Source organism: Jaculus jaculus, chromosome 3 (assembly GCF_020740685.1).
Source record: "Jaculus jaculus isolate mJacJac1 chromosome 3, mJacJac1.mat.Y.cur, whole genome shotgun sequence".
Classification (NCBI taxonomy): Eukaryota; Metazoa; Chordata; class Mammalia; order Rodentia; family Dipodidae; genus Jaculus; species Jaculus jaculus.
In genome coordinates this window covers 97,359,633-97,387,026 of record NC_059104.1, presented here as the reverse complement: position 1 = coordinate 97,387,026, position 27,394 = coordinate 97,359,633, and the positions used below count along the sequence as shown (strand labels likewise).

At 45.1% G+C, this 27,394-nt stretch overlaps 2 protein-coding genes and 1 pseudogene across 7 annotated transcripts in view; 1 reads left to right on the top strand and 2 right to left on the bottom strand.

The window, feature by feature from the left end:
- Cep164 (centrosomal protein 164) overlaps positions 1-27,394 on the top strand; it is a 93,190-nt gene that overhangs the window by 18,282 nt on the left and 47,514 nt on the right. For 4 of the 6 annotated variants that reach the window (XM_045145146.1, XM_045145149.1, XM_045145147.1 and 1 more), the window contains exons 2-3: positions 18,503-18,707; positions 22,407-22,942. In XM_045145146.1, coding sequence (XP_045001081.1) covers positions 22,463-22,942 — 480 coding nt within the window. In that variant the 5' untranslated portion in view covers positions 18,503-18,707; positions 22,407-22,462. Of the gene's footprint in view, positions 1-3,400; positions 3,513-18,502; positions 18,708-22,406; positions 22,943-27,394 lie in introns of those variants that run through there. The other 2 variants (XM_045145148.1, XM_045145150.1) reach the window with 2 other exon arrangements.
- On the bottom strand, positions 1,796-2,768 carry LOC123459310 (annotated as a pseudogene).
- Positions 9,809-10,861, bottom strand: LOC101594736 (ribosome biogenesis regulator 1 homolog). The gene is given in 5 exon segments (XM_004653313.3): positions 9,809-10,016; positions 10,018-10,131; positions 10,133-10,727; positions 10,730-10,780; positions 10,783-10,861. Coding segments are annotated over 5 exon segments (1,047 nt in total).

Genomic DNA, 27,394 nt, shown 5'->3' with positions numbered 1-27,394 from the left:
TTGCAGAGGCTGGAAGCCCTGGCGCGCCCATTTTCTCTCTCTCCCTCTATCTGTCTTTCTCTCTGTGTCTGTCACTCTCAAATAAATAAATAAACTAAAAAAAAAAAAGAATTTTAAAATATACAGTCTGGCTGGGCGTGGTGGCACACGCCTTTAATCCCAGCACTTGAGAGACAGAGGTAGAAGGATTGCCGTGAGTTCGAGGCCACCCTGAGACTCCATAGTGAATTCCAGCTCAGCCTGGGCTAGAGTGAAACCTTAACTTGAAAAAAAACGAATAAAAAACAAAAAAATAAAAATAAAATAAAATATGCAGTCCGAAGTCCAATAAGTATCTGGTTTAATGGGTAAAGAGGTTATCCATTAGGGTGAACCTTATGGACCTATGAGTGTTGTAAATTAAAATGATAAATTCTGGGCAATTTCATATGGTTCAACCTTAATAAGATCCTGAGAAAATCATCACATCTCAAGTGAGGAGAAAACACCTCAGGAGAGAAATCCACACACTGGCCATGCAACCATTTCTTTCTTTTATTTATTTATTTGAGAGCAACAGAGAGAGAGAGAGAGAGAGAGGGAGGGAGGGAGGGAGAGAGAATGGGTGCTTCAGGGCCTCCAGCCACTGCAAATGAACTCCAGACGCATGCGCCCCTTTGTGCATCTGGCTAACGTGGGTCCTGGGGAATCAAGCCTCAAACTGGGGTCCTTAGGCTTCACAGGCAAGCGCTTAACCACTAAGCCATCTCTCCAGCCCGCCATGCAGCCATTTCTATCTTAAGACTTAGAGATCCAAAATCTTGGAATGTTAAAAAAAAAAAAAATAGTGTGCTGGGTGTGGTGGTACATACCTTTAATCCCAGCACTCAGGAGACAGAGGTAGGAGGATTGCCATAAGTTCGAGGCCAGCCTGAGACTACATAGTGAACTCCAGGTCAGCATGGACTAGAGTGAGACCCTACCTCAGAAAAAAAAAAATAGTGCAGTTTCAATAAAACAGAGAACAATTCAAATTACAAAATGAGGGATTACCTGCTAGAGACTCCTTTAACCTGGAAGCTTTCTGTATTTCTTTCCTTATTAAAATAAACCTTTCTTAACCTGCCCTTCAAAAAATGATAAAATGATAACTACAATTGCTAATGTCACTGAAAGAGAAAACTACTGACCATATATGGTAACTTAAAGGCTTTTTGAGGTTACATACAAATAACCCAGCATTAAAATAAAAAGGCACAAACAGGGCATAAAAGTATGACAGTCATTAATAAAATCCTTAAAAATAAGCCAATTCATTTGAACTCTTAACCCCAGCAAGTAGGCACCTGCACTATTCCAGCTTTTGCACCCTGAGTGGAATGATGTTGCAAATGAAATAACACCATGGTACTAACTGCAGCAGCATTATCAGTATTAGGTTTCTTAAGCTCTACACTGCTAACAGAGTATCTAAAGATTCCCCTCTCCATATCCCATCTGTGCCAAAAATATATTAAAACAATTAAACTTATAAAAATGTCTGCAGTGTTTCTTCAAATGAGCACCCCTCACCAACCCCAGTAAACAACAAACCAAAAAAGAAAAGAAGTAAAGCGAAACTAAAAGCTACCAAAAATTGTGCTAGATCAGACTAGCTAACCTTAAAGACATACCATATTCAAAAATGGGACTTTATTTATTAAATTTAATAAATTTAATCTATGAAGAAAACAGATTTTCCAGGTGTGAGTGTGCATGCATGTGTGTGCTGTGTCCAAGCTGGGTGATAGTGTACTTGAAACAGTATACGGCTTTCAGAAAGACGTTCACTTGGAACTCTGAACCCATTTGCGAATGGTTGCTCTGGTACTACTTACTACTCAGAGGGCACCACCCACTGTCCACCAGGTTGGCACCCTATTAAAGAAGGCAATCTGAAAAATAAATGCAAAGACTATATCCGTTGTCTTCATTGGGGCTGCAGGGTCCTGCTTTTTCTACCTGAAGTGCTTTTGTGATAAGTATGTGATGCCCTGAAACCTAAGAGCCCAAAGAGGACGAGAAAGAGCCTGTCCAACCCACAGTAGGGCGACTCCACTCTCCCGGATGCCTTTAGGAAGGCCAAGTATGACATGATACGAAATGCTCAGGAAGTAGGCCACAGATTTCCCCATTTTTCTTAGGATAACTAGCGTCATTGCAGCTAACATGGCATGTCCAATTGCCGCCGATGTTCCCTTAAGGTATACTGAGTAGCCTTTGTTCATCCCCGAAGTGCTGGAACCAAACAAAAATGGTTTCACGATAAGGATCACACCAGTGATGGCGAACAAGGTGGTGAAAGCATCCCCAGAGCTATACTTTTCTTTGAGAATTATCCAAGCAAATATTGACCTAAACACTGGGCAGCTAAACGCAATCACTGTGGCATCTGCGAGGGGCATCATCTGGTAAGCATAGTACGTAAGGACCATGGCAGTAGAAGGAGGAAAACTCATTGACCTTTTGGGCCTAAAAACCCAGTTTTTCTATATATTAAGCAAGGGATAATAACTAGCATTTGGAACACACATCGAAATGCACTAATTTGTACAGCATGGATGTCTTGCACTATTTTTTAACAAATAAAGAGGCCACTGAGAAAAGGAAGGCAGACAACAGTGTGTAAAACAAGCCAAGTCCAGGACAGCGTGCTTTGTTCTTGGCTTCCTGTTTCGCGTGTGAGCCTTGGTGGCGGCAAAGTTCCTGCAGCTCTACCGACTCCCTGCCACACTCCTCTGGGGCCCCATGTCGCAGCCTGCGCTGTCCAGCCTGTAATGTATTTTTAAAATATTTTATATTTATTTGTTTATTTATTTGACAGAGAAAGAGAGAAAGAGAGAGAATGGGTGCGCCAGTCTCCAGCCACTGCAAACGAACTCCAGATGCATGCACCTCCTTGTGCATCTGGCTAATGTGGGTCCTGGGGAATCAAACCTGGGTCCTTTGGCTTTGCAAGCAAACACCTTAACCGCTAAGCCATCCCTCCAGCCCAAATCATGCTTTTTAAAATTTTCTTTTATTTTCTTTATTTATTTGCAAGCAGAGAGAGAGAAAGGCAGACAGACAGACAGACACAGAGAATGGGCACGGCAGGGCCTCTAGCCACTGCAAATGTCCACCAGATGCCTGTGCTCCTTGTGCATCTGGCTTACATGGGTCCTGGGAAATTGAACTTGGGTCCTTTGGCTTCGCAGGCAAATGCCTTAACCACTAAGCCATCTCTCCAGCCCCAGAAACATCCTTTTACAATGAAGAAAATTTGGAAAGTGAAGGCAAAGCCAGAATAGGATTGATTCTCTTTTTTTGCCCTTTCCATTCCCCTGCCCACCTTCTCATCTTTCTTATTTCTGTGTCTTTCTTCCTCTTGCTCTCTTTGCAGAAATTTTTCAATTTGCCCAAGTGATTGGTATTGATCCCATCAAGGAACCAGAACTGATGTGGCTTGCGCGGGAGGGTGTTGTGGCCCCACTGCCCATGGAGTGGAAACCATGGTAAGTCTTTGGGGTGGCCCACTACCTTTTCCCACAGAGGCCGAGTGACCTGACACTGGGGTTGATTTTATTTACTTATTTATTTTGAGGCAGGGTCTGGCCATGTAGCCCTCCCTGGCTAGTCTGGAACCTACAGTGTAGTTCAGGCTGGCCTCTGATTTGTAGCAATCCTCCATGCCTCAATGCTGGGATTATAAGTTTGTGCTATCACAACCAGCTTTGGAGAACAGTTTTTTTTTTTTTTTTTTCTTCTTCTTCAAGATAGGGTCTCATTGCAATCCAGGCTGACCTGGAACTCACTCTGTAGTCCCAGGCTGGCCTTGAACTCACAGGGATACTCCTACCTCTGCCTCCAGAATGCTGGGATTAAAGGCATGCGCCACCACGCCTGGCCCAGGTCTGTCTTTTTCTTTTTAATTGATAACTTCCATAATTATAGACAATAAAGCATGATAATTCCCTCTCCCCCTCACTCTCCTCTTCTCAACTTCACTCGCCATCATATCCCTTCCCCCTCTCAATCCGTCTCTCTTTTATTTTTATTTTTTTGGTTTTTTGAGGTAGGGTCTCACTCTGGCCCAGGGTGGCCTGGAATTAACTCTATAGTCTCAGGGTAGTCTCGAGCTCATGGTGATCCACCTACCTCATCCTCCCTAGTGCTGGGATGAAAGGTGTGCGCCACCACTCCAGGCCTCTCTTATTTTTGATATCATCACCTTTTCCTCCTGTTATGCTGGTCTTCTGTATGTAGTGTCAGACACTATGAGGTCATAGATATCTAGGCCATTTTGTGTCTGGAAGAATGCCTTGTAAGGAGTCCTATCCTTTCTTTGGCTCTTACATTCCTGCCACCACCTCTTCTACAATGGACCCTGAGCCTTGGAAGGTGTGATAGAGATGTTTCAGTGCTGAGCACTCCTCTGTCACTTCTTAGAACTGTGGTGTCTTTTGAGTCATCCCAGAGGTCACCACTATATGAAAAGAGAAGCTTCTCTAACCAAAAGTGAAAGTAGCATTAATATATGAGTATGAACATTAAAAGAAGTGCTTACTGGGGTGAGCATAATATATGCATTTAATGAGAAACCAGCAGGCATTATACCCCTAGGGCTCATAACTTCCCCTGTCATAGGTTTTCAGTATCAGTTAAATATTCCCTCCCATACAGCAGGCCTCCAGTCCAGTTAGAGAGCAGTTGGTTTCCCCCATAACAGACATGCCACCTATTGGCTCGTTTGGCCTGGCTGGCCAAATTTAAGGCTTGCAGTATTCACTTAGTGAATTTTTTTATTTTTGGATTTAAATGTTTTGTTTTGTTTTTTGGGGTGAGGTCTCACTGCACCTTGTCCAGTTTTCTTTAGGATTTTGATTGGGATTGTATATAAATCAGTTTAGGGAAAATCGACATCCTGAACAATATTGAATCTTCAGCCTGTGAACATGGTCTTTAGTATTTAAGTTTAGTTTAGTATTTAAGTTTTCTTTAGTATTTCTTTTTTTTTTAATTAATTAGTTAATTAATTTGACAGAGAAAGAGGGAGAGTGAGAGAATGGGTACGCTAGGGCCTCCAGCCACTGCAAACGAACTCCAGACATGTGCCCCCCCCTTGTGCACACGGGTCCTGGGGAATTGAACCTGGGTCCTTCGGCTTTGCAGGCAAAACGCCTTAACTGCTAAGCCATCTCTCCAGCCCTATTTAGTATTTCTTTTTTTGGTGTTTTTCTTTTCTTTTCTTTTTTTTTGAGGTAGGGAATTCACTCTGTAGTCTCAGGTTCTTTAGTATTTCTAATAAATGGTTTGTAGTTTTTGTGTGCTTGTCTTGCCTCTCTTTAAAAAATCAAATTTATCCCTAAGTAGTTCATATTTTAATACTTCTGTATATGGTATATTTTCAATTTCCAGTTGCTTATTGCTTTTATATAGAAATAAAATTGGTTTTCGTATATTGATTTTGCAATGGGCACCTTGCTAAATTCAATTATGTTAGCACTAGTAGCACTTTTTTTTTTTTTTAGATTCCATAGGAATTTTTTTTTTTTAACTGAGATAACTTATGTCTTCTGGGAATAAAGCCATTTTTTGCCCCTTCCTTTCTAATCTGGCTAACTTTTATTTCTATTTTGTGTCTTAGTGTACTGACAAGAGCCGCCAGTGTCATTGAGTAGAGATGGTGACGGGATAGCTCGGCTTTGTTCCAGGTCTTGCGGGGGGCACTCAGTGTTTCATCACTAAGTAGCTGTTGGCTGTAGAGTTCTTGTAAATGACCTTCATCAGGATGAAAGATTTCCTACTATTTCTGGCTTGTTAAGAGTCTATAGAAAAAATGGATGTTGGCTTTTTTTTTTCTGCATCTATTGATAGGATAATAAGGTTTTTTTCTTTTGGTCTGTCCATATAGTCAAATATGTTGATTGATTTTCAAGTGTTAAACCACCTTATATTCCTGGAATAACTCCACTTGGTCATGATATATTATCTTTTATTTGTTTGTTTATTTATTTATTTATTTTTTGTATCTGAGAGTGACAGACAGGGAAAGGGGGGAGAGAGAGGGAGAGAGAGAGATTGAGAATGGGTGTGCCAGGGCCTCCATCTACTGCAAATGAACTCCAGACACATGTGCCACCTTGTGCATCTGGTTTACGTGGGTCCTGGGGAATCAAGCCTTGAACCAGGGTCCTTAGGTTTCACAGGCAAGCGCTTAACCACTAAGCCATCTCTCCAGTCCATATTATCTTTTTTATATTTTATGGGATTTGCTCTTCTAAAATTTCATTAAGTGTTATTGCATCTATGTCCATGGGGAAGTTGGTCTATAGTATCATTTTTCTCATAATGTCTTATTTTGTGTCAGGCTATTGTCCTCATAGAATAATTTGTGAATTTCTTCTGTTTTCTGGACAAGTTTGTGTAGGATTGCTATAATTTCATCTTGAAGTATTTGGTAGAGATGGCTCAGCAGTTAAAAGTCACTAATCTGCAAAGTTGGCTGGCCCTAGTTTGATTCTCCGGTACCCATGTAAAGCCAGATGTACAAAGTAGGACGTGGAGCTTGTTTGCATGGCTCTTGCCTCTTGACCCTGGCACACTCCTACTCTTTGTCTCCCCCCCACTGTGCTCACAAATATAATAAGTACATAGATATTCGAGGTAGGGTCTCTCTGTAGCCCCGGCTGACCTGAAACTCACTATATTGTCTCAGGGTGGCCTTGAACTCACGGCAAACCTCCTAACTCTGCCTTCCAAGTGCTGGGATTAAAGGCATGCACCACCATGCCCGGCTAAAATAAATAAGTTAAAAAATAAATACTTGATAGAATTTATGATTGCAATTATAGTGAAGGGCATTCAGATTTTTTTTTTTTTCTTCAGGTTTTCAAGGTAGAGTCTCTCTGTAGTCCAGGCTGACCTGAAATTTGCTATGTAGTCTCAGGGTGGCCTGGAACTCACAGTGATCTTCTTACCTCTGCCTCCCAAGTGCTGGGATTAAAGGTTTGTGCCACTATGCCTGGCTTTTTTCATTTAGATATTTTCTTTTTTTTTAAATGCGAGAGAGGGAAAGAGAGAAGGAGGGGATTAGTGCACCAGGGCCTCCAGACCACATAGTGAATTCCAAGTCAGCCTGAGCTAGAGTTCAACCCTACCTTGAAAAATCCTTCCAAAAAAGATATTGGATTAAAATAGGTCATTTAAAAATATTTAAAAATAATTTATATTTATTTGTTTGTTTGAGAGAGAGTAAAGGGGAGAGAGAGAATGGGTACACCAGGGCCTCTTAGCTACTGCAAACAAACCCCAGATGCATGTGCCACCTTGTGCATCTGACTTACATGGTAATGGGGAATAGAACATGGGTCCTTAGGTTTCACAGATATGTGCCTTAAATGCCAGGTCATCCCTCCAGCCCCAAATGTATTTATTTATTAGAGAGAGAGAGAGGTGGTTAGAGAATGGGCCCATCAAGGCCTCTAGCCTTTGCAAACAAACTCCAGATGCTTGTGTGCCACCTTCTACATCTGGCTTACATAGGAATTGGAGAATTGAACCTGGATCCTTCGGCTTTGCAGGTAACTGCTTTAACCATTGAGCAATCTGTCCAGCCCTTGTTTTGTGTTTTTTTTGAGGTAGGGTCTCTGTAGCCCAGGCTGAACTGGAATTCACTATGTAGTCTCAGGCTGGCTATCGAACTCATAGTGATCCTCCTACCTCTGTTTCCCAAGTGCTGGGATTAAAGATGTATCCTACCATGTCTGCCATGTTCATATATATATATATGCATATATATATATATATGCATATATATGTATATATATATATGTATGTATGTATATACATATGTATGTATGTGTTTTTATTTGTTTATTTGAGAGAAACAAAAAGAGGCAGACAGGCATGCCAGGGCTTCCTGCCACTGTGAATCAACTCCAGATGCATGTGCCACTTTGTGCATCTGGCTTTATGTGGGTACTGCAGAATTTAATCTGGGCTGGCAGGCTTTGCAAGCAAATGCCTTTAACCACTAGGCCATTTCTTCAGCCACTCCTCCATTTTATCTTTTTTTTCCACCTGTATAGTAGCTATGTAATTGTTTCTTTTTCTATTAAATTTTATTATTGACAACTTCCATAATTATAGAAAATAAAGCATGATAATTCCCTCCCATCTTCACTTTCCCCTTCACAACTCTTTTCTCTATCATATCCCCTTCACCTCTCAGTCAGTCTCTCTCTTATTTTAATGTCATCATCTTTTCCTCCTATTACACTGGTCTTGTGTAGGTAGTGTCAGGCACTGCGAGGTATGGCTATCCAGGCCATTTTGTGTCTGGAAAAGTACATTGTAAGCCTGGGTCTTTGAAGGTGTGGTAGAGATGTTTCAGTGCTGAGCACTCCTCTGTCACTTCTCAGCATTATGGTGCCTTTTGAGTCATGCTAGATATTACCACTCTCTAACCATTAATATAGCATTAATATATGGGTATGAACATTAAGAAAAGTGCTTGCTGGGCAGTTTGGTGAGTATAATATACATATTTAGCCAGATACCAGCAGGTGTTACACTCCTAGGGCTCATGACTTCCCCTGTTGTAGGTTTTTAGTATTAGCCATGTATTCTCTCCTGTGGAGTGGGCCTCTAGTCCAATTAGAGAATAGTTGGTTTCCCCCATAACAGTCATGCCATTATTGCACCTGTTGGCTCATTTTGACTAGCTGGTCAAACTTAAGGCTTGCAGTGTCCACCTAGTAAGTTTTTTTTTTTTTTAATTTATACAAAGATGTTTATTAAGATTAATAAGATACTGATGGTGAGAAAGAGGACCCTGGACAGCTATACACATTTTACCTCTTCTGGGGGTGGTAACCCACACCTGTAATCTCAAGTTCAAAGTCAGCCTAGGCTGCACAGTGAATTACAGGCCAGAGTGAGAACCTGTCTCAAAGAACAAAAACAAAACAAAACAAAACCCACGGATTATAAACACAGAAAGACTTAAGGATTTTCTGAATTGACAAGTTAATTACCATTTACTGTAGACCCCATAAGTCATTTAAAATAATTTAAATGGTGTTGAAATTAGAAAAGTGTACAAAAATAATCAACAGTGCTACCCAGGTCACTGCTGCGTGTACAACTTCTTCCAACAGTAAAAAAGTAAAATGCAACACTAGATGCCAGCATACTTATATTAAATAACCTTTACAGTATTTCTAAACGACTTGGGTAGATGCAATTTTTCCTTCTCTCTGCCTCGAAAAATACACAAGTTTGTTATAAAAATAATGCAGAAATGGCTGGGCATGGTGGTGCACACCTTCAATCCCAGCACCCGGGAGGCAGAGGTAGGAGGATCGCCATGAGTTCGAGGCCACCCTGAGACTACATAGTGAATTCCAGGTCAGCCTGGGCTAGAGTGAGACCCTACCTCGAAAAAACAAAACAAAAGAAAAGAAAAAAATAATGCAGAAATGTTTAAGTCAATCTATCAGAAGTCTCGAAAATATAACTCAACCAATATCCAAAATTAAAAATAAAAAAGAATGGCCATGAACTCACTTCTGGTTCTAACCAAATTACACCTGTAATTCTCAAGTCCTCAAAAGACACTCTTACTCTCCAGCCAGTCTCGATTGTGGGGAAAACATTACTTCGCTGTAGTCCTCACTCGCTGGAGAGGAGGGCAAACTTGCCCCTTCCACCTCAATGCCATTTCCTTTTCAGCTCCCCCAACTTAGGACTCAGAAATCAACACTCAGCACAGTTCTTGCTCCAGAGAACTGGCCCGAGGGTGGAACTATTACTTCCGCCTCTTCCCTCCTTGGGGTTGCACTCCTCCTCTCCTTTTGCCACCCACGCCAGGCGGTCTGGACTGCATCTTGCCGCCCAAGCCTCCCTTTCTCTTTCTCTTCCCCCCCTGGCTGGGCGGACCGCCACCTTTCCTCTTGCCCCCAGGACCTGGTCGGCTTCCTTTTCTCTTGCCCTTCTGGCTCATTTTCTTCCTCTGCCTCCTGGTCCTCCTCCCTCATCTGTTTATTGGTGGCCCTTGCCACGTCCAGCTGAGGCTTCTTGCTGCTCGTGACTCGAAGTAGCTCCACCTGGCTCTTATCTCGGCTGCAAAGTCCCCGAAAGAGGCTGAAACTTCCTCTCCTTGCCGGAGCCCCGAGGCGCCTTCTCCTTGGGGAGGCGCTCCTGGAAGCGGCCCGCCGAGGCGGTGGAGACCTTGGCCACCTGCATGGCGCGGCCCAGCTCCTCCTTACTCTGGGGCCGTGTGGGGTGCAGGCCGGCGGCGCTGGGCACCTGCATCTTGTGCGCGCGGGCCAGGTTCTGCAGCCGGCTCAGCTCGTTCTTGGCCCCGCGTTCCTTCTTGGCCTGAATGCGCTTGGCAAACTGGTCTTCCATGGGGTCCGCGCCACCTGGCACCTCGATCAGCCATTCCTTGGTGTCCTCCCGGGCGCGCTTGTAGCCCCAGCGACGCCGCCACTGGCCGCTGGCCTCGTCCCACACCAGGTTGGTCTTCTTCTTGGGACGGATGCCCTTCAGGCATGCGAACTGCTGCCAGCGGGTCAGGGGCCGTGGCCGGGGCAGTGGCTTCTCTCGGGGCAGGCGGGTGCTGGGCTCGGGCAGCCGCGTCACCACCGCCTCCTCCACGCGCTCCGTGGGCAGCTGCCACAGCTCGGCCTGCGGCGTGGCTCCCGAGTGCTGCACCGTGGTAGGGTGTTCCGGTCCGAGGCCAGCAGGTTGCCCAGGTCGAACTCCAGCTCCAGTTCCTGTGCACCGTGATGCGCTGCAGCTTCTGAGCCGCGTCCTGCTCCGCCTGCACCAGCAGCTCCTCCACATTCGGACCCTCCATGGCTCTGGCCCCACCCGCTCGGCACCCTCGCTTTTCGGGGAGCACTTGAAGTTACCTCGGTCATTGCTGCGCCCAAAGAAACCGTCTCTTTTTTTTTTTTTTTTTGAGGTAGGGACTCACTTTATTTATTTATTTATTTATTTGGTTTTTCGAGGTAGGGTCTCACTCTGGTCCAGGCTGACCTGGAATTAAATCTGTCATCTCAGGGTGGCCTTGAACTCATGGCAATCCTCCTACCTCTGCCTCCCGAGTGCTGGGATTAAAGGTGTGCGCCACCACGCCCAGCGGGACTCACTTCAGCTCAGGCTGACCTGGAATTCACTATGTAGTCTCAAGGTGGTCTCAAACTCATGGTGATCCTCCTGCCTTTGCTTCCCAAATGCTGGGATTAAAGGCATGTGACACTGTGCTCGGATTAATTTAATTCTTTATTCTGTAATTTTCCTTTTTTTTTTATTTTTTGAGGTAGAGTTTCACTCTAGCTCAGGTTTACCTGGAATTCACTATGTAGTCTCAGGGTGGCCTTGAACTCATGGCAATCCTCCTACCTCTGCCTCCCGAATGCTGGGATTAAAGGCATGTGCCACTGTGCCTGAATTAATTTATTTAATTTTCCTCTTTTTTTTTTTTGTTTGTTTTTGGAGGTAGAGTTTCACTCTAGCACAGGCTGACCTGGAATTCACTATGTAGTCTCAGGGTGGCCTTGAACTCATGGTGATCCATCTACCTGTGCCTTCCAATTGCTGGGATTAAAGGTGTGTGCCACCATGCCTGGCTCTAACTTTCCTTTTTATTGGGGGGGGGTTTGTTTTTGCATTCTTATTTTATTAACAACTTCCATGATTGTAAAAAATATTCCATGGTAATGCCCACCCTCTCCCCCACTTACCCCTTTGAAACTGCATTCTCTATTTTATCCCTTCCTTCTCTCAATCAGTCTCTCTTTTATTTTGATGTCATGATCTTTTCCTCCTATTATGGTCTTGTGTAGGTAGTGTCAGGCACTTTGAGGTCATGGATATCCAGACCATTTGTGTCTGGAGGAGCACGTTGTAAGGAGTCCTACCCTTCCTTTGGCTCTTACATTCTTTCTGCCCCCTCTTCCGCAATAGACCTTGAGTCTTGGAAGGTGTGATAGAGATATTGCCGTGCTGAGCACTCCTGTCACTTCTTCCCAGTTCCATTATGCCTTCTGAGTCATCCAAAGGTCACTGCCATCTGAAAAGAGAAGGTTCTCTACCAAAAGTGAGAGTAGCATTAATATATAGGTATGAACATTAGGAGAAGTGCTCACTGGGCAGTTTGATGAGCTTAGTATATATATTTAGCCAGACAGCAGCAGACATTAGGGCTCATGACTACCCCTATTTTAGGTTTTCAGTATCAGGGATGTATTCCTTCCCATGGAGCAGGCCTCCAGTCCAATTAGAGGGCAGTTGGCTTCTACCATGACAGACACATCACTATTGCACCTGATGGCTCATTTGGCCTGGCTGGCCAAATATAAGTTTTGTAGTATCCACTGTTGAGTATCTTCACTGGTGATTTCTCTCTCTCCCATTGAACTGTATGCAGAATGGCTTCTTCCAGCTTTCTGTCAGCTGGTCTACATGGAGGAGGTTATCAGCTCAGTTCCAGCAGGATTTTTCAGTGGCCTTGCAGCCCAAGTATTTGGAGTTTTCAGCAATAGGGTCTTACCATCTATTCCTGGTGGGACACCAAGGGCCTCGACAATGGCCTGTAATGTTTTGGGGGCATCAGGGTCCTCCCTGGCCAACAACTCACTGGAAGGTATCCTATCCCTGGCACTGAAAATTTTCTATTAACAATCTATGGCTGCTGAGTGTTCCATTGTCCAAAAAAAGTAGGTTTCCATATGATTTATTTATATCCTCTTAGTAATTTTCCTTTTTTAAAAATAAATTTATTATTTTTATTTAGTTATTTGAGAGAGGCAGATAGAGACTGAAATAGATGAGAGAGACAGAATGGGTGTGCCAGGGCCTCTAGCCACTGCAAATGAACTTCAGCAGCATGTGCCACCTTGTGATTCTGGCTTACGTGGTCCTGGGGTATCAATTCTGGGTCCTTTGGCTTTGCAGGCAAGTGCCTTAACCATTAAGCCTTCTCTCCACCCCCTCCTTCCTTACTCCATTTTTTTTTTTTTTTTTTTTTGAGGTAGGGTCTTGTTCTAGCCCAGGCTGACCTGGAATTCACTATTTAGTCTTAAGTTGGCCTTGAACTCACAGCAGTCCTCCTACCTCTGCCTTTGGAGTGCTGGGATTCAGGGCATGTGCCATCATACTAGGCCCTTGTTTGTTTTTTTAAGTAATGTCTTGCCCAGGGTGGCTTAGAATTCACTATGTAGTCTCAGACTGACCTGAACTCACTGCAGTCCTACCTCCTCAGCCTCCCGAGTACTGGGATTAAAGCATGTGTCACCTCACCTGCCTATTTTATCTTTTTCTTTTAATTATTTTTAAATTATTTATTTATTTATTTGAGAGCAACAGACACAGAGAGAAAGACAGATAGAGGGAGAGAGAGAGAATGGGCGCACCAGGGCTTCCAGCCTCTGCAAACGAACTCCAGACGCATGCGCCCCCTTGTGCATCTGGCTAACGTGGGTCCTGGGGAACCGAGCCTCGAACCAGGGTTCTTAGGCTTCATAGGCAAGCGCTTAACCACTAAGCCATCTCTCCAGCCCTATCTTTTTTTTAAAAAAACATTTATGTATGTATTTATTTGCAAGCAGAGAGAGAAAAGAGACAGAAAGAATGGGCACTCAAGGGCCTCTAGCCACTGCAAACAAACTCCGATACATGTACCACCTTGCTCTGGCTTTATGTGGATACTGGGGAATTGAACCCAGGTTGTTAAGCTTTGAAGGCAAGCACCTTAACCATTAAGTCATCTCTCCAAACCTATTTATATCTTTTATATTGCCATCATAAATGTGTTATTTTTCTTGTTAGCTTTTCTAATATATTTTTGTTAATGGTGGATGGGATGAGTGTTTTACTTTGAACTTGTCCATGTTGAAATTCATATTCTCTTTATTTATTTATTTTTTTTTTGAGGTAGGGTCTCACTCTAGCCCAGGCTGACCTGGAATTCACTATGTAGTTTCAGGGTGGCCTCGAACTCACGGCGATCCTCCTACCTCTGCCGCCCAAGTGCTGGGATTAAAGGCGTACGCCACCACGCCCGGCTCAGATTCTCTTTTGTTGTTTTTCTTCTATTATTTCTACCATTAATTTGGCTTATCACTTCTTATGAATTCAGAATCTTGCAAAACCAGAGCTTTCACAATGTATTTTTTAAATTAATTAATTATTTATTTATTTTTGGTTTTTCTAGGTAGGGTCTCACTCTAGTCCAGGCTGGCATAGAATTCACTATGCACTCTCAGGGTGTCCTTGAACTCATGGTGATCCTCCTACCTCTGCCTCCTGAATGCTGGGATTTAAGGTGTGCGCCATGTCCGGCTAATGTATTTTTTTAAATGGGGTTATGAGCCATGTGTAGTTGATCATTTTGTTTTTAAAAATTTAAATATTTTTATTAATTATTCATTTATCTGTGAGAGAAAGAGGAAGATAGAGAGAATGGGTATACCAGAGCCTCTGCAAATGAACTCTAGATGCATATGCCACCTTGTGATCTGGCTTATGTGGGTACTAAGGAATTGAACCTGAGTCCTTAAGCTTTGCAGTACCTCAACTGCTAAGCCATCTCTCCAGTTCATTATGTCCTTTTAAATTTTACTTTTATTTATTTTAGTTTTCTGAGGTAGATTTGTACTCTAGCTCAGGCTGACCTGGAATTCACTATGTAATCTCAGGGTAGCCTTGAACTCATGGCAATCCTCCTACCTCTGCCTCCCAAGTACTTGGATTAAAGGTGTGTACCACTATGCCCAGCTTATGCCCTTTTTTTAAAGAAAATTATTTTTATTTATTTATTTCAGACAGAGAAGGGGAGAGAGAGAGAGTGAATGGGCATGCCAGGGCCTCTAGCCACTGCAAGCAAACTCCAGATACGTGTGCCACCATGTGCATCTGGCTTACATGGGACCTGGAGAATCGAACCTGGGTCCTTAGGCTTCACAGCCTAAGCCATCTCTCCAGCTCCCCCCACCCTTTAAAAATTTTTTTTTGTTTATTTTATTTATTTATTTGAGAGCTACAGACAGAGAAAGAAAGAGGCAGAGAGAGAGAGAGAGAGAGAATGGGCGCGCCAGGGCCTCCAGCCACTGCAAACGAACTCCAGACACGTGCGCCCCCTTGTGCATCTGGCTAATGTGGGTCCTGGGGAATTGAGCCTCGAACTGGGGTCCTTAGGCTTCACAGGCAAGCGCTTAACCACTAAGCCATCTCTCCAGCCCTCCCCCCCTTTTAAAAATATATATTTATTTGAACGAGAAAAGAGGTAGAGAGAGCGAGTGTGTGTGTGTCATGGCCTTCAGCCACTGCAGATGAATTTCAGGGGCTTGTGCCACCTTGTGCATCAGTGCATCAGGCTTTATGTGGATACTGGGGAATCAAACCTGGGTCCTTTGGCACTGCAGACAAGCACTTTAACCACTAAGCCATCTCTCCAGCCTTACAATGTGCTGTTTTTCTTCATTGTTTTATTAAAATATTAAGGAATATCTATTATATCATTTATCTTCTAGGCCCCTTAGCTCCATCCAACTATTCTACTCTAGCATAAATTTCCAGAACACCAGCGATCATACCTCCCCATTTAGAGAAATCCTTAAGTATCACAGTCCATTATTATAAAGCTATGTTACTGCCTTACTCTTAGCTAAATGGTGCACTTGTACATTTGTTGTTGTTGTTGTTGTTGTTCTTTTTTTTGAGGTAGGGTCTCGCTGTAGCCCTGGCTGACCTAGAATTAGCCTCAGGGTGCCCTTGAACTCATGGCGCTCCTCCTACCTCTGCCTCCTGAGTGCTGGCCTTCCTTGTACACTTTTGTGTTAATCCTTTCTCCCATTTTCTTTCTTTCTTTTGGTTTTTTGAGGTAGGGTCTCACTGTAGCTCAGGCTGACCTGGAATTCACTATATAGTCTCAGGGTGGCCTCAAACTCACAGTGATTCTCCTACCTCTGCCTCTCCAGTGCTGGGATTAAAGGCATATACCACTTGGCATATTTTCCATTTTCTTCTATCTCCTGCCTCTCCCCTTTTCTTTATATTTTTATTTATTTATTTTCAAGGAGAGAGAGAGAATGGGTGCTCCAGAGCCTCCAGCTGCTACAAACAAACTCAGGAACCTAACCTGGGTTGTTAGGCTTTATAGGCACGTGCTTTAACTGTTGAGCCATCTCTCCAGCCCCCTCCCACTTTTTTTTTTTTTTAATTAGAAAAAGACAGAGAAAGAGGGGCAGAGAGAGAGAGAGAGAGAGAGAGAGAGAGAGGGAGAGAGGGAGAGAGGGAGAGAATGGGCACTCCAGGGCCTCCAGCTACTGCAAACGAACTCCAGATGCATGTGCCCCCTTGTGTATCTGGCTAACATGGGTCCTGGGGAATTGAGCCTCGAACCGGGGTCCTTAGGCTTCACAGGAAGCTCTTAACCGCTAAGCCATCTCTCCAGCCCCCCCCCTTTTTTTCTTTTGAGGTAGTCTCAGGGTGGCCTTGAACTCATGGTGATCCTCCTACCTCTGCCTCCTGAGTGCTGGGATTAAAGGCGTGCTCTGCCACGCTCAGCTTGTTTATTTTTAATTTATTTAAGAGTGACAGACAGAGAGAAAAATAGGCAGATAGATAGAGAATGGGTACTTCAGGGCCTCCAGCCAGATGCATGCACCACCTTGTGCATCTGGCTTATGTGGGTCCTGGAGAATCAAGCTTTGAAGTGGGATCCTTAGGCTTCACAGGCTTAACTGCTAAGCCATCTCTCCAGCCCTCCCCCACCTTTTATACATACATATATATATATATATGAATGAATGAATGATAGCTTTTTGTGGTTGCACAGGCCTTTAATTCTAGCACTGAGTTTGAGGCCACCCTGAGACTACAGAATGAATTCCAGGTCAGCCTGGGCTAGAGAGAGACCCTACCTGGAATAAACAAACCATACACACACACACACACACACACACACACACACACACATATATATAAATTTTTATTTATTTGAGAAAGAGAGAGAGAAAGAAACAGAAAGAGGTAGATAGAAAGAATGGGCACATCAGGGCCTTCAGCCACTGCAAATGAACTCCACGTGCATATACTACCCTATGCGTGTGGTTTATGTGGGTCCTAGGGAATAGAACCTGGGTCCTTAGGCTTTGTAGGCAAGTGTCTTAATTGCTAAGCCATCTCACCAGCCTTTTTTTTTTTTTTTTTTTCCGAGGTAGGGTCTCACTGTAGCTCAGGCTGACCCGGAATTCACTATGTAGTCTCAAGGTGGCCTCGAATTCACAGCAGCCCTCCTATCGCTGCCTCTCGTGTGCTGGGATTAAAGGTGTGCACCACCATGTCTGGCTTAAGAGAAGTATATTTTTTTAAGATTTATTTATTATTTTTTCAATATGTTTTATTGACAACTTCCATGATTATAAACAATATCCTATGGTAATGCTCTCCCTTCCCCCACTTTCCCATTTGAAACTCCATTCTCTATCATATCCCCTCCCCCTCACAATCAGTCTCTCTTTTATTTTGATGTGATCATCTTTTCCTCCAATTATGATGGTCTTGTGTAGGTAGTGTCAGGCACTGTGAGGTCGTGGATATCCAGGCCATTTTGTGTCTGCGGGGAGCAAAGATTTATTTTTATATGTTTATTTGAGACAGACAAATGGGTTGGGGGGAGGGAGAGAGAGAGTATATGAGAGAATGGGGACACTAGGGCCTCTAACCATTGCAAACGAACTCCAGACACATGCTCCACCACATGCATCTGGCTTATGTGGGACCTGGAGAATTGAACCTGGGTCCTTAGGCTTCTCAGGCAAGTGCCATAACCACTAAGCCATCCCTCCAGCCCTAAGACAAATATTTTTATTTATTTATTTGGAAGCAGAGAGATGTAGACAGAGAAAATGGATGCTCCAGGGCCTCTAACCCCTGCAAATGAACTCCAGATACATGCTCCCCTTTTGTGCATCTGACTTCATGTGGGTACTGGAGAATTGAACTCAGGTCATTAGGCAAGTACCTTAACTGCTGAGCCATCTCTTCAGTCCCCCTGGAGTTTTTTTTGATTAAGCTTACAACTTGAGTCTTCAGCAGCCTGCTGGAGGAGGTGTCAGGGTGTGGTGGGGCAAAGGGGATCTTGTAGTCCAGCCCTAAGGTGTGTTCAGAGTAGTTTGGAGCTCAGGCTGGCTTGTGCCGTTATCTCTCTCTATGGATTTATGCAAGTGAGCTACCTTCTGCCAGGGATGATGTTTCTCCTGGATTTTGTAAGTCTGAAATAAACCCTTTCCTCCCATAAGTTGCTTCTGATTGGGTGTGTGTCCAGTAATAAGGTAACTGGAATACCAGGCTAGCCTTAGACTTGTGACTCTCCTCCTGCCTCAGCCTTCTAAATATTAGGACTGTAGGCAGGTGCCACCTTCCACTCCCCCTTAATCTTAAGCTTTGGACCTGAGCAAGGACTAACTTTTGAACTTGGCTCATTCCCCAGCCAGAACATTACAGGTGATATTTACTATTTCAACTTTGCTAATGGGCAGTCCACGTGGGACCACCCTTGTGACCAGTACTATCGGAACTTGGTGATCCAAGAGCGGGAGAAATTGTCAGCTCGCGAGGCCATTAAGAAGAAAGACAAGAAAAAGAAGAAAGAAAAGAAAAGCAAGAAGGACAAAGAGACCTCCAAAAGTCCTCTGGTGAGTTAGTGGATGCCAATTCCCAGCATAGAGCTGTCACCTGAGGGGGAATTGGGAACCACTAGGGGTTAAAACAATAATAAATTATTGATAGGATATTATCTGAATTTTGCTTGTTTTCTGGCAGAGTTTTTCTTTCAGTGTCTAGAAGTTGTTGCTTCTCTCCATAATTCCTCCTCTCTCCTTGAGAAGCAAGTGCTACATAATAGGGTTGGTGAGAGTATGGCTCTTCCGAGTATAGTATTGTGATTAGTCTAGGAAGTGATGGCATTGGCCACTTTGGAGACTAAGGACAGGGAGCAGTTGGTGAGGCTGCTAGTCCTAGCTGAGCTGTGCTTCCTCCTCGCTGGGAGTCAGGTTGCCCATTGTTTGTCTTAAAAATGTCAGAACACTGGTACCTTTCATTCATTCAAAAGGAGAACTGGGTGTGGTGATGCATGCCTGCAATCACATCCCTTGGGAGGCTGAGGCAGGAGGATTGGGAGTTTGAGGCCAGCCTGGGCTACATAGTGAGACCCTGTCTCAAAACAGTGTGTAGATAGAAAAGCAAAGCCTTAAGCTTTGTCTGTTGCATAGCCTGTCTTTGTTGTCAGTGTCTTTTTCTAGTGGAGGGTAAGTGAAGTTTTCTTGCTGTGTGGTAACTATGGTCTCAAGTAGCTTTTGTACTGGGTTCAAGGTGCCTTTCTCCGTTATTGCTTATTTGTTCCTTCAGCATATCTGGACTTAGGAGACGGAAGTGATTGCCCTTATTCTAGGAGGAACTTAGTCAGGGCCTACTACAGTGAGGCATAGGCTCTCCCTGAGTGCTGTGGTATGGGGCAGGCCTTGTCCCCTTCACTCAGGCATGGGGCTGGCTGGCCAGTAATTTCCGAAAGAGAGGCATGCAGAAACTTGGTTCAGCCAGGTAGGGAGTACTGGGAATATTTATTTTTCAATCCTCTTAGTTGTCCTTTTGTTTTAAATTTCCCACCAGACACAGTACCTGCTGCTAATTATTATTGTTATTAATTCTTGTGGTTCTGGGGATTGAACTCAAGGCCTCATACATGCTAGGCAAACACTACCACTGAGCCACATTCCCAGCCTTGTCTTTTTTCTTTTGCCATTTCATTAAAGGCCGCTGCTGCTTCTCCCCTTTCTCCTCTGTATCTCTACTCATGGTTCTGAGGACCTGGATAAGAAGCCCATTGTGGGCTGGAGAGATGGCTCAGCAGTTAAGGTACTTGCCTGCAAAGCCTAAGGACCTGAGTTCAGTTCCCCAGTACCCATGTAAAGCCAGATGCACAAAGTGGTACATGCATCTGAAGTTCAAGTGGAGTGGCTGGAGGCCTTGGCATGCCCATTTTCTCTATCTTCCTCTTTCTCTCTCAAATTATAAATAAATAAAATATTTTAAAAACGAAGCCCTTTCCTCCGACAGAATAAACAATTTCCACGCTGAAGGTGGCTGTTGGATTTTTACTGGCCCAGGATTATTTGAAATACTGTTGAGGCATTTGGCAGGTTCTGGTCTGCTAAAGGCGGGAGAAGGAACGAAGTGAAGGTTCTGGGCTTGAATAACAGACTCACTTCTGGGTGCGTGTCTCTGGAGCTCTGTGTTAGAGAGGTTTCTTCAGTAGTTTAGGGAATGAGTGCAATTGGCCCACTCTCTGTGTGCAGTCACATTCTCTGGGCTCAGGTCGGGTACCTTAAGCTTGTGCTTGTCCATGGTTTAGACCTGAGGCAGACGGGCTGCCTGTGCTGATGTGGCTTGGGTCTTCTGGGGCTATGTGCTCTCAGCTGGGTGGTATTTAGTGTGTTTGTAGAGGTGGTTGTTTATTTATTTTTTATTTCTTCTAGCTTACGACTGGATGTATTTTAAATAGTGCTAACTTGTGTCTTTGATAGAAGGCTCTAGACAGTTTTCTCCTCTTAGGAAATTTCTAGGAGTCCTTGGTAAGGTGTGTGGATTTTATAAAATTAACCAATCCCAAGCCTGAGGGCTAGATGGTACCTTCGGGACAACTTGGGTGGCAGTTTTCAGACTTAGGTTAGTAGTAAAGTGCTATCTTCAGATCAGTTCCTCTACAGAGGTCTAGCTTATAAGAAAGAAACAGGGCTCCCCTGGTTTATTGGGGTTGTGGATCTCATGCCTCTCTGTCCCAAGCATAATGTGGTATATAACCGTGGCAGTCCCCTGGGTACTGAGGCCTCCAGGTTCTGTGGAACAAGGTTTGTGGGTCATCACTCTAATTGTTTCCTCTTTACAGATGGAAACTAGAACCTAGAAAACACATTTTCAGTCCAAAGGGGGTTTTTAGCTTTTCTCTCTAACTCCTGCTTTATTATTTTATTTTATTTTACTTTTATGGTTTTCTGAGGTATGGTCTCACTTGAGCTCAGGCTGACCTGGAATCCCTGATGTAGTCTCAGGGTAGCCTTGAGCTCACAGCAATCCTCCTACCTCTGCCTCCCGAGTGCTGGGATTAAAGGTGTGTGCCACCATGCCTGGCTCTCCTGCTTTATTTTAAATAGAGGGTGGGTTTCTGTTACAAGCTTCTTGGGCTGAGGTAGCAATGATCAATCAGAAGATGTTGTCTTAGTTCTCTCTGCATGTTTATATACCCATCTAGGAAACACAACCTGAGCAGGGACTTCTGCCTTCTTCCTCCTTTCTCCGAGGCCCATCCCCACTTCCAGCACTTGGGCTGGCTGATCTGGACCTAGAGCAAGAGATGCAGGCTAGAAGTGAGGGTTCCTTTAACAAGGGAAGGAGGCCATGCATGCTGGGTGATAACCCCTGGCCTGTCGTGAGTGCCCTCCCTGGCAAGCTACAACCACTCTCCAGAGGCCAAGCTTCCCGAACCCACCAGATCTTTGCTAATGTAGATAAAATTTTAGGAAAGCCTCTAGCCCAAGGCAGCACAGAATCAGGTGATCCACAGGGTCTAGAAAAACTTCAGAAGGCGACAGAGAAAATCTGCCTGGGATTTTCGGACCCTGAAATTGAAGAGCTGGAAATGAAGACCAAACAGCAGAAACCTGGTGTCCTCAGCTCTCAGAACCCCGGGCCACCGCAGAATGGGCAGGCTGTGTTAGAATTTCAGAACCCCACCCCTGTCAACTCTAAGCTTTCTGAAGCCATCAAGGGCCTGCAGCAGAAAGGGGAGCAGCCTAGCCACAGCATAGCCACACTGAGCTGCACTGGCCCTGGAGGGGACAAAGGGCAGAGCCCTGTTCCTGTGCTGTCTCCTCAGGAGGAACCCTCCTTGTCCCTGTGTTCAACTGATGATGTTCTGCCTCTCAGGAAGAGCAAGCTATTCTTACCAGGCAGCAGTCCAGCTGAAAACCTAAGCTGGCAGGGAGTTCCTGGGGAAGGCGGGGGGCTGGGGAGAGGGAAGCGGAGGAGAGAGCCCCCAGGACTGTGGGTGGGGCAAGTCTCTAAGCTTGTCAACTTGGAGACCCCAGGGAGTGGCAGGGCAGCGGAGCCCAGTGCTCCTGATGAAGATTCACCATTCTTACCGATGCTACCTGATACCCTGGCATCGGAACCAGCTGGGAAGTCCCCTTCAGGGGATCTTGCCACTGAGAAAAGACACCCCCCAGGGGCCCCAGAGCCCTCCAGTGAAGATGGGAAACCTAATGTGCCTGGGGCTCCCATGGATCATAGTAGTGGAGGTGGCAGCAGCCTTGCCTCACCTGTTGGCTCTCATATTCTAGGTGAGGTGAACAACTTTCCCTGGGGTCTGCAGAACTCCCTGGGGTCTGTGCCAGGTATGGGCCAGTCAGGTCCCGAGCCCAGAGATCCACATTTCTGCCCCTTCCTGGTGCCCCCGCTGACCCACATGCAGAGCTCTCCCGAGGAGCAGTCAGAGAGTGAAGACTACTCCGAGGACCAGAGGTTCTACCAGCACATCCTGCAGATGGTCAGGCTCTCCAGGCGGCTGGAGGGCCTGGGGCTGCCTGAGGACATGCAGGAAGTACCGTGCAAAGACATCACCGGCATGGCCTGTCGCATGGCTGCTGAGTCTTCCAGGATGTCTAGTGACAGTGAACACGAGGCCATGGAGAGGGACTCCATATTACTGGCTTGGGGGCCAGAGCTGCTGGAACAGCCTCCGAAGGTGGCTCCCACCCCTACTGGGCAGGAGGCCTCTCAGCAAGCACTGTGCCAGCCAAGCAGCGACCTCAGGCAGGGGCTGAGTTCCGACACTGGGCTTCCTGCAGAGCCAGGCAAGCCGCAACTTCTCAACCAGGTAGGCTTCTTAGAGAATGTAGCCTAAGGCCTTCCTTGGCCTTGGGGAGCCCAGCAGGGAGGGTACAGGTGGAGCTGATGTCATTCTGTAGCCATCAGCTTCACTTTCCTGTTGTCCACCCTCCCTTGGTAACTGTTGATCCCTTACCTACCCACCTGGCCATCTGATGGGAGGACCCGTATTGCAGGTTTGCCAGCTTCATCCCCTGCAAAGTAAGAGCCCAGGGGATTTGTGACTCCCTTCCCTGGATTGAGCTGTGTGTGTGGGTTACATGCTTTAAAGGTCGTTGCTTCCAAGGGTGGGCATGGTGGCCCTGATCCTGGCTCTTGTTCATGTTCTGAGGTTTGGAAGCCTTTCCCATCAGCTGACTATAGAGAGCAGCCTTTCCTAGAGCTCTGAACTCATGCTTTCTTGGAGACACCCACAATTAGAGAGTCACTCGTAGGAAGAGCTGTTCCTTGCCTGCCAGGGGCCCTAGAGAAATCACATGACCAACCTGTATCAGGCTGTGTGGGCCCAGTTTGTGACTTCACTTCCTCTCCTACTGGGATTTGCCAAAGGGCTGGGCTGGCCCTGTCACTCTTATCCTTTGTCTCTTTGAGGAGTCACTCTGTTCTTCATTCAGAAGTCAAGTTGGGGATTGAGACCATAGGGATCAATCAGAATATCCCTGGCTATTTTTCTGAGGCCCAGCTGTGGCTTTACCACTTGTTTCCTCTGTTTCCTAATTGCCAGCACACACTGGTTCTCCGTTAGCTCTAATAACTACTGCAGCACTATAAATATCGGATAAGCTGCAGATTATCCTGAAAGTTTTAATTAGCCCAATGGCAGTGAGTTGATCTGCTCTGAAGGACAAGGCCATGCTCAGCTCTGCGCTCACAGTTAATGGCCATCTCTTGAAGATGATCAGTTAGGAGTCAGGGATGTGTAATTTCCCTGCTAACCACTGATTTAGTAAAGGCCTGAGAGAACAAAGCCCTCAGCATGCCAGTCTCCCTCCCTCCAGCCCCCAGCACGTTAGCAAATTAGCTATGTTAGGAGTCTGTAATTTTCTATAAATACAGTGTGGGAAGAATTTTGCTTGCTGATCTGCTGGGGCTGGTGGAAGGGCTAATGGCAGGAGGAGACCCAGGAGACCCAGTTTGCTCACAGTCCACATGGAGAACCTTTTCTGGGCTTTTTTTTTTTTCCTTCTCATAGTCAAGGACAGTGGGAAGGTACTGCCTTAGAGACTCAACCACATCTCTGCAATATCTCCCTATGACTTTGGGTAAGGTTATCGATCTTACCCACCTCTGTTTACTTAAGTGGAGACTGAGGGCCTAGAAGGATGGTTTAGCCATTAAGGCGCTAGCCTGATAGCTAAAGGACCCAGGCTCGACTCCCCAGGACCCACGTAAGCCAAATGCACAAGGTGGTGCATGCTTCTAGAGTTTCTTTGCAATGGCTGAAGGCCCCGGTATGCCCCTTCTTCTCTCTCTACCTTTTTCACTCTCAATTAAAAAAAAAAAAAAAAAAAAAAAAGACAGTGTGGTGGCAGAGCCCATCTTGAAGTGTGACATCACACATAAGCTGGCTGGCTGGTGCCTGGTGCACAAGCATTGTTGGCTAGTGTGTTGTGTTAGCAACTTTTCTCCCTAAAGACATTCAACAACAGGTTGGATGACTGGAGATCTACCGAGGTCAAGAGCGGTTCTCACCACGCCTTTTGACCAAGACTCGGATATCCTCTGAGTGCAGAAACAGATCTGGGACCTGCCCAGTCTCTTCCCTAGCCAGGCTGTGGCTGAGAAGATGGTCATTCTAAACTGCCCCAACCTTACCTCTAGATTCCCCTTTGGCTCTTTGGGACTAGGGAGAAATGGAATATTTGCTTTGTTTCATACTTTTTAAAAAGTTTTTCGAGGTTGGTTCTCACTCTAGCCCAGGCTGACTTGGAATTCACTATGGCATCCCAGGGTGGCCTAGAATGCTCAACAATCCACCTACCTCTGCCTCCCAAGTGCTGGGATTAAAGCTGTGAGCTACCATGCCTGGCTGCTTGATATTTTATTTATTGATTTATTTTTGTTTTTTTCAAGGTAGAGTCTCGCTCTTGCCCAGGCAGACCTGGAATTCACTGTGTATTCTCAGGGTGGCCTTGAACTCATAGCAATCCTCCTACCTCTGCCTCCCAAAGGCTGGGATTAAAAATGCGTACCAACATGTCTGGCTTTGTTTCATACATTTTAAACTTGAGGAACATAGTTTTTATTTATTTATTTTGGTTTTTCGTGGTAGAATGTCACTCTAGCCTAGGCTGACCTGGAATTCTTTATATACTCTCAGGGGAGCCTTGAACTCACAGTAGTCCTTCTACCTCTGCTTCCCGAGTGTTGGGATTAAAGGCGTGCGCCACCACGCTCGGCTGGAAGAGTATGTTTTGAAGAACTTTGTAAATTGTTCCCAGGCTTTTTTGATGGCCTCTGCTTCTGTTGAGCCAGGATCATAACGCAAATCTCTGTACCAGTAGCAACTTTATAATGTTGCTGTGGCCCTGGGCCTCTTACAGAAGTCCCTGGCCTTCATCTCATTTGAGCTGCTCGGGCCTCATGGGTACACAGTGTGGACCCTCTTCATCTTGCTCATGAAGGAAGTGGGAGTCTGAGGCTCTGTGAGTTGCCAAAGACTTCATCGCATACTGACTTCAGCTGGAGTTAACTTCCTGTAGCTCTTGTGCTGGCGTGAAGCCTCCACTTGCCCCACCCTTCAAAAATAAGCAAAAAGAGCCAAGCATGGTGGCACATGCATTTAATCCTAGCACTCGGGAGGCAGAGGTAGGAGGATCACCATGAGTTCAAGGCCACCCTGAGGCTACATAGTGAACTCCAGATCAGCGTGGGCTAGAAAGAGACCCTACCTCAAAATCTTTAAAAAAAAAAAAAAAAAGAGCAAAAAGAGACCTGGTCAGTCCATTGATTCCCATCAGAAAGACTTTGTCCAGATACTTTCCTCATCAGTAGATGGGGAAAGAGGTCTTTTTTCTCCGTTGTTGTTGCTCAACTATTTCTTTTATGCTTATGTTTATTTCAAACTAGAGCCCTTTAACAGCTGAGCCATCTCTAGTTTTTTTTTTGTTTTGTTTTGTTTTGGTGGAGTCTCACTCTAGCCCACATTGTCCTGAAACTCATTCTGTAGTTCCAGGCTGGCCTCAAATTCATGGCAATCCTATTTCCAGAGTGCTAAGATTAAAGATGTGCACCATCTTGCCTGGCCCTTGTGTTTATTGTGATTAGAGTCAAATATGCCTATAGTTAAAAAAATAAAAATAAAAAGAAGATGAGTGTGGTGGTGCACGCCTTTAATCCCAGCACTCAGGAGGCAGAAGTAGGAGAATCACCATAAGTTTGAGACCACCCTGAGACTATACAGTGAATTCCAGGTCAGCCTGAGCTAGAGTGAAACCCTACCTCAAAAAAACAAATAAAATAAAATAAAATAAAAATAAAAATAATGGGGCTGCGGAGATAGTTTAATGGTTAAAGGAGCTGGCTTATAAAACCTGCCAATCTGAGTTTGATTCCCTGATGCCCACATAAAGCCAGATGCACAATTATGGCAGTGGTGAACCAAGTCTGTTTCTTTCTGCTTGCAATTAAAGTACAAGCCGGGCCTGGTGGTGCACACCTTAAATCTCCGCACTGGGGAGGCAGAGGTAAGAGGATTGCCATGAGTTCGAGGCCACCCTGAAATGACATAGTGAATTCCAGCTCAGCCTGGGGTAGAGTGAGACCCTACCTCAAAAAACCAAAATAAATAAATAAATATTAAAAAATAATAAATAAAAACCAAAATAAAAGTACAGAAAAAAAGGGCAGATGGGCACAGTGGTGCATGCCTTTAATCCCAGCTTTTGGGAGGTAGGGGTAAAGGGATCACTGTGAGTTTGAGGCTATCCTGGACTAACTACAGAGTGAGTTCCACGTCAGCCTGGACTGCAGTGAGACCCTTCCTCGGGAGGGAAAAAACAACCCAAAAGAAGTCAGACAGCGCATCAGGCACATGATAAAGTACAACAGTTCTCCTTTGTGTATATTCCTCCCATGAGGCCCGCACTTTCTTCTGGAGTTTTCTTCTGTCTTTGTCAGTAACATGCTGAGACTGCTTTTTCTTGACTCATCAGTTTTAAGCATTATCTGTTAGAGTCTTCTGGTACCTGGGCTTTGCCCCCTCCCCCAGCACGTTTGCTGTGTGGCTTCTGAAAGGAAAGCAGAATCCACTGTATCAGCATCTGCCAGATGCGAGATAGCATCCATGTTAGAATCAGGGAGCCAGCCTGTGATTTCTCACAGTTGGCACAATGGTAATTTCTGGATGTTGTGTTTCATTAGCAGTCTCCAAGTGGAGACGGTTTAAATTTGAGTGGGCAGGATTTAGCTATTTTATTTTTATATCTGTCTCCGACACTCT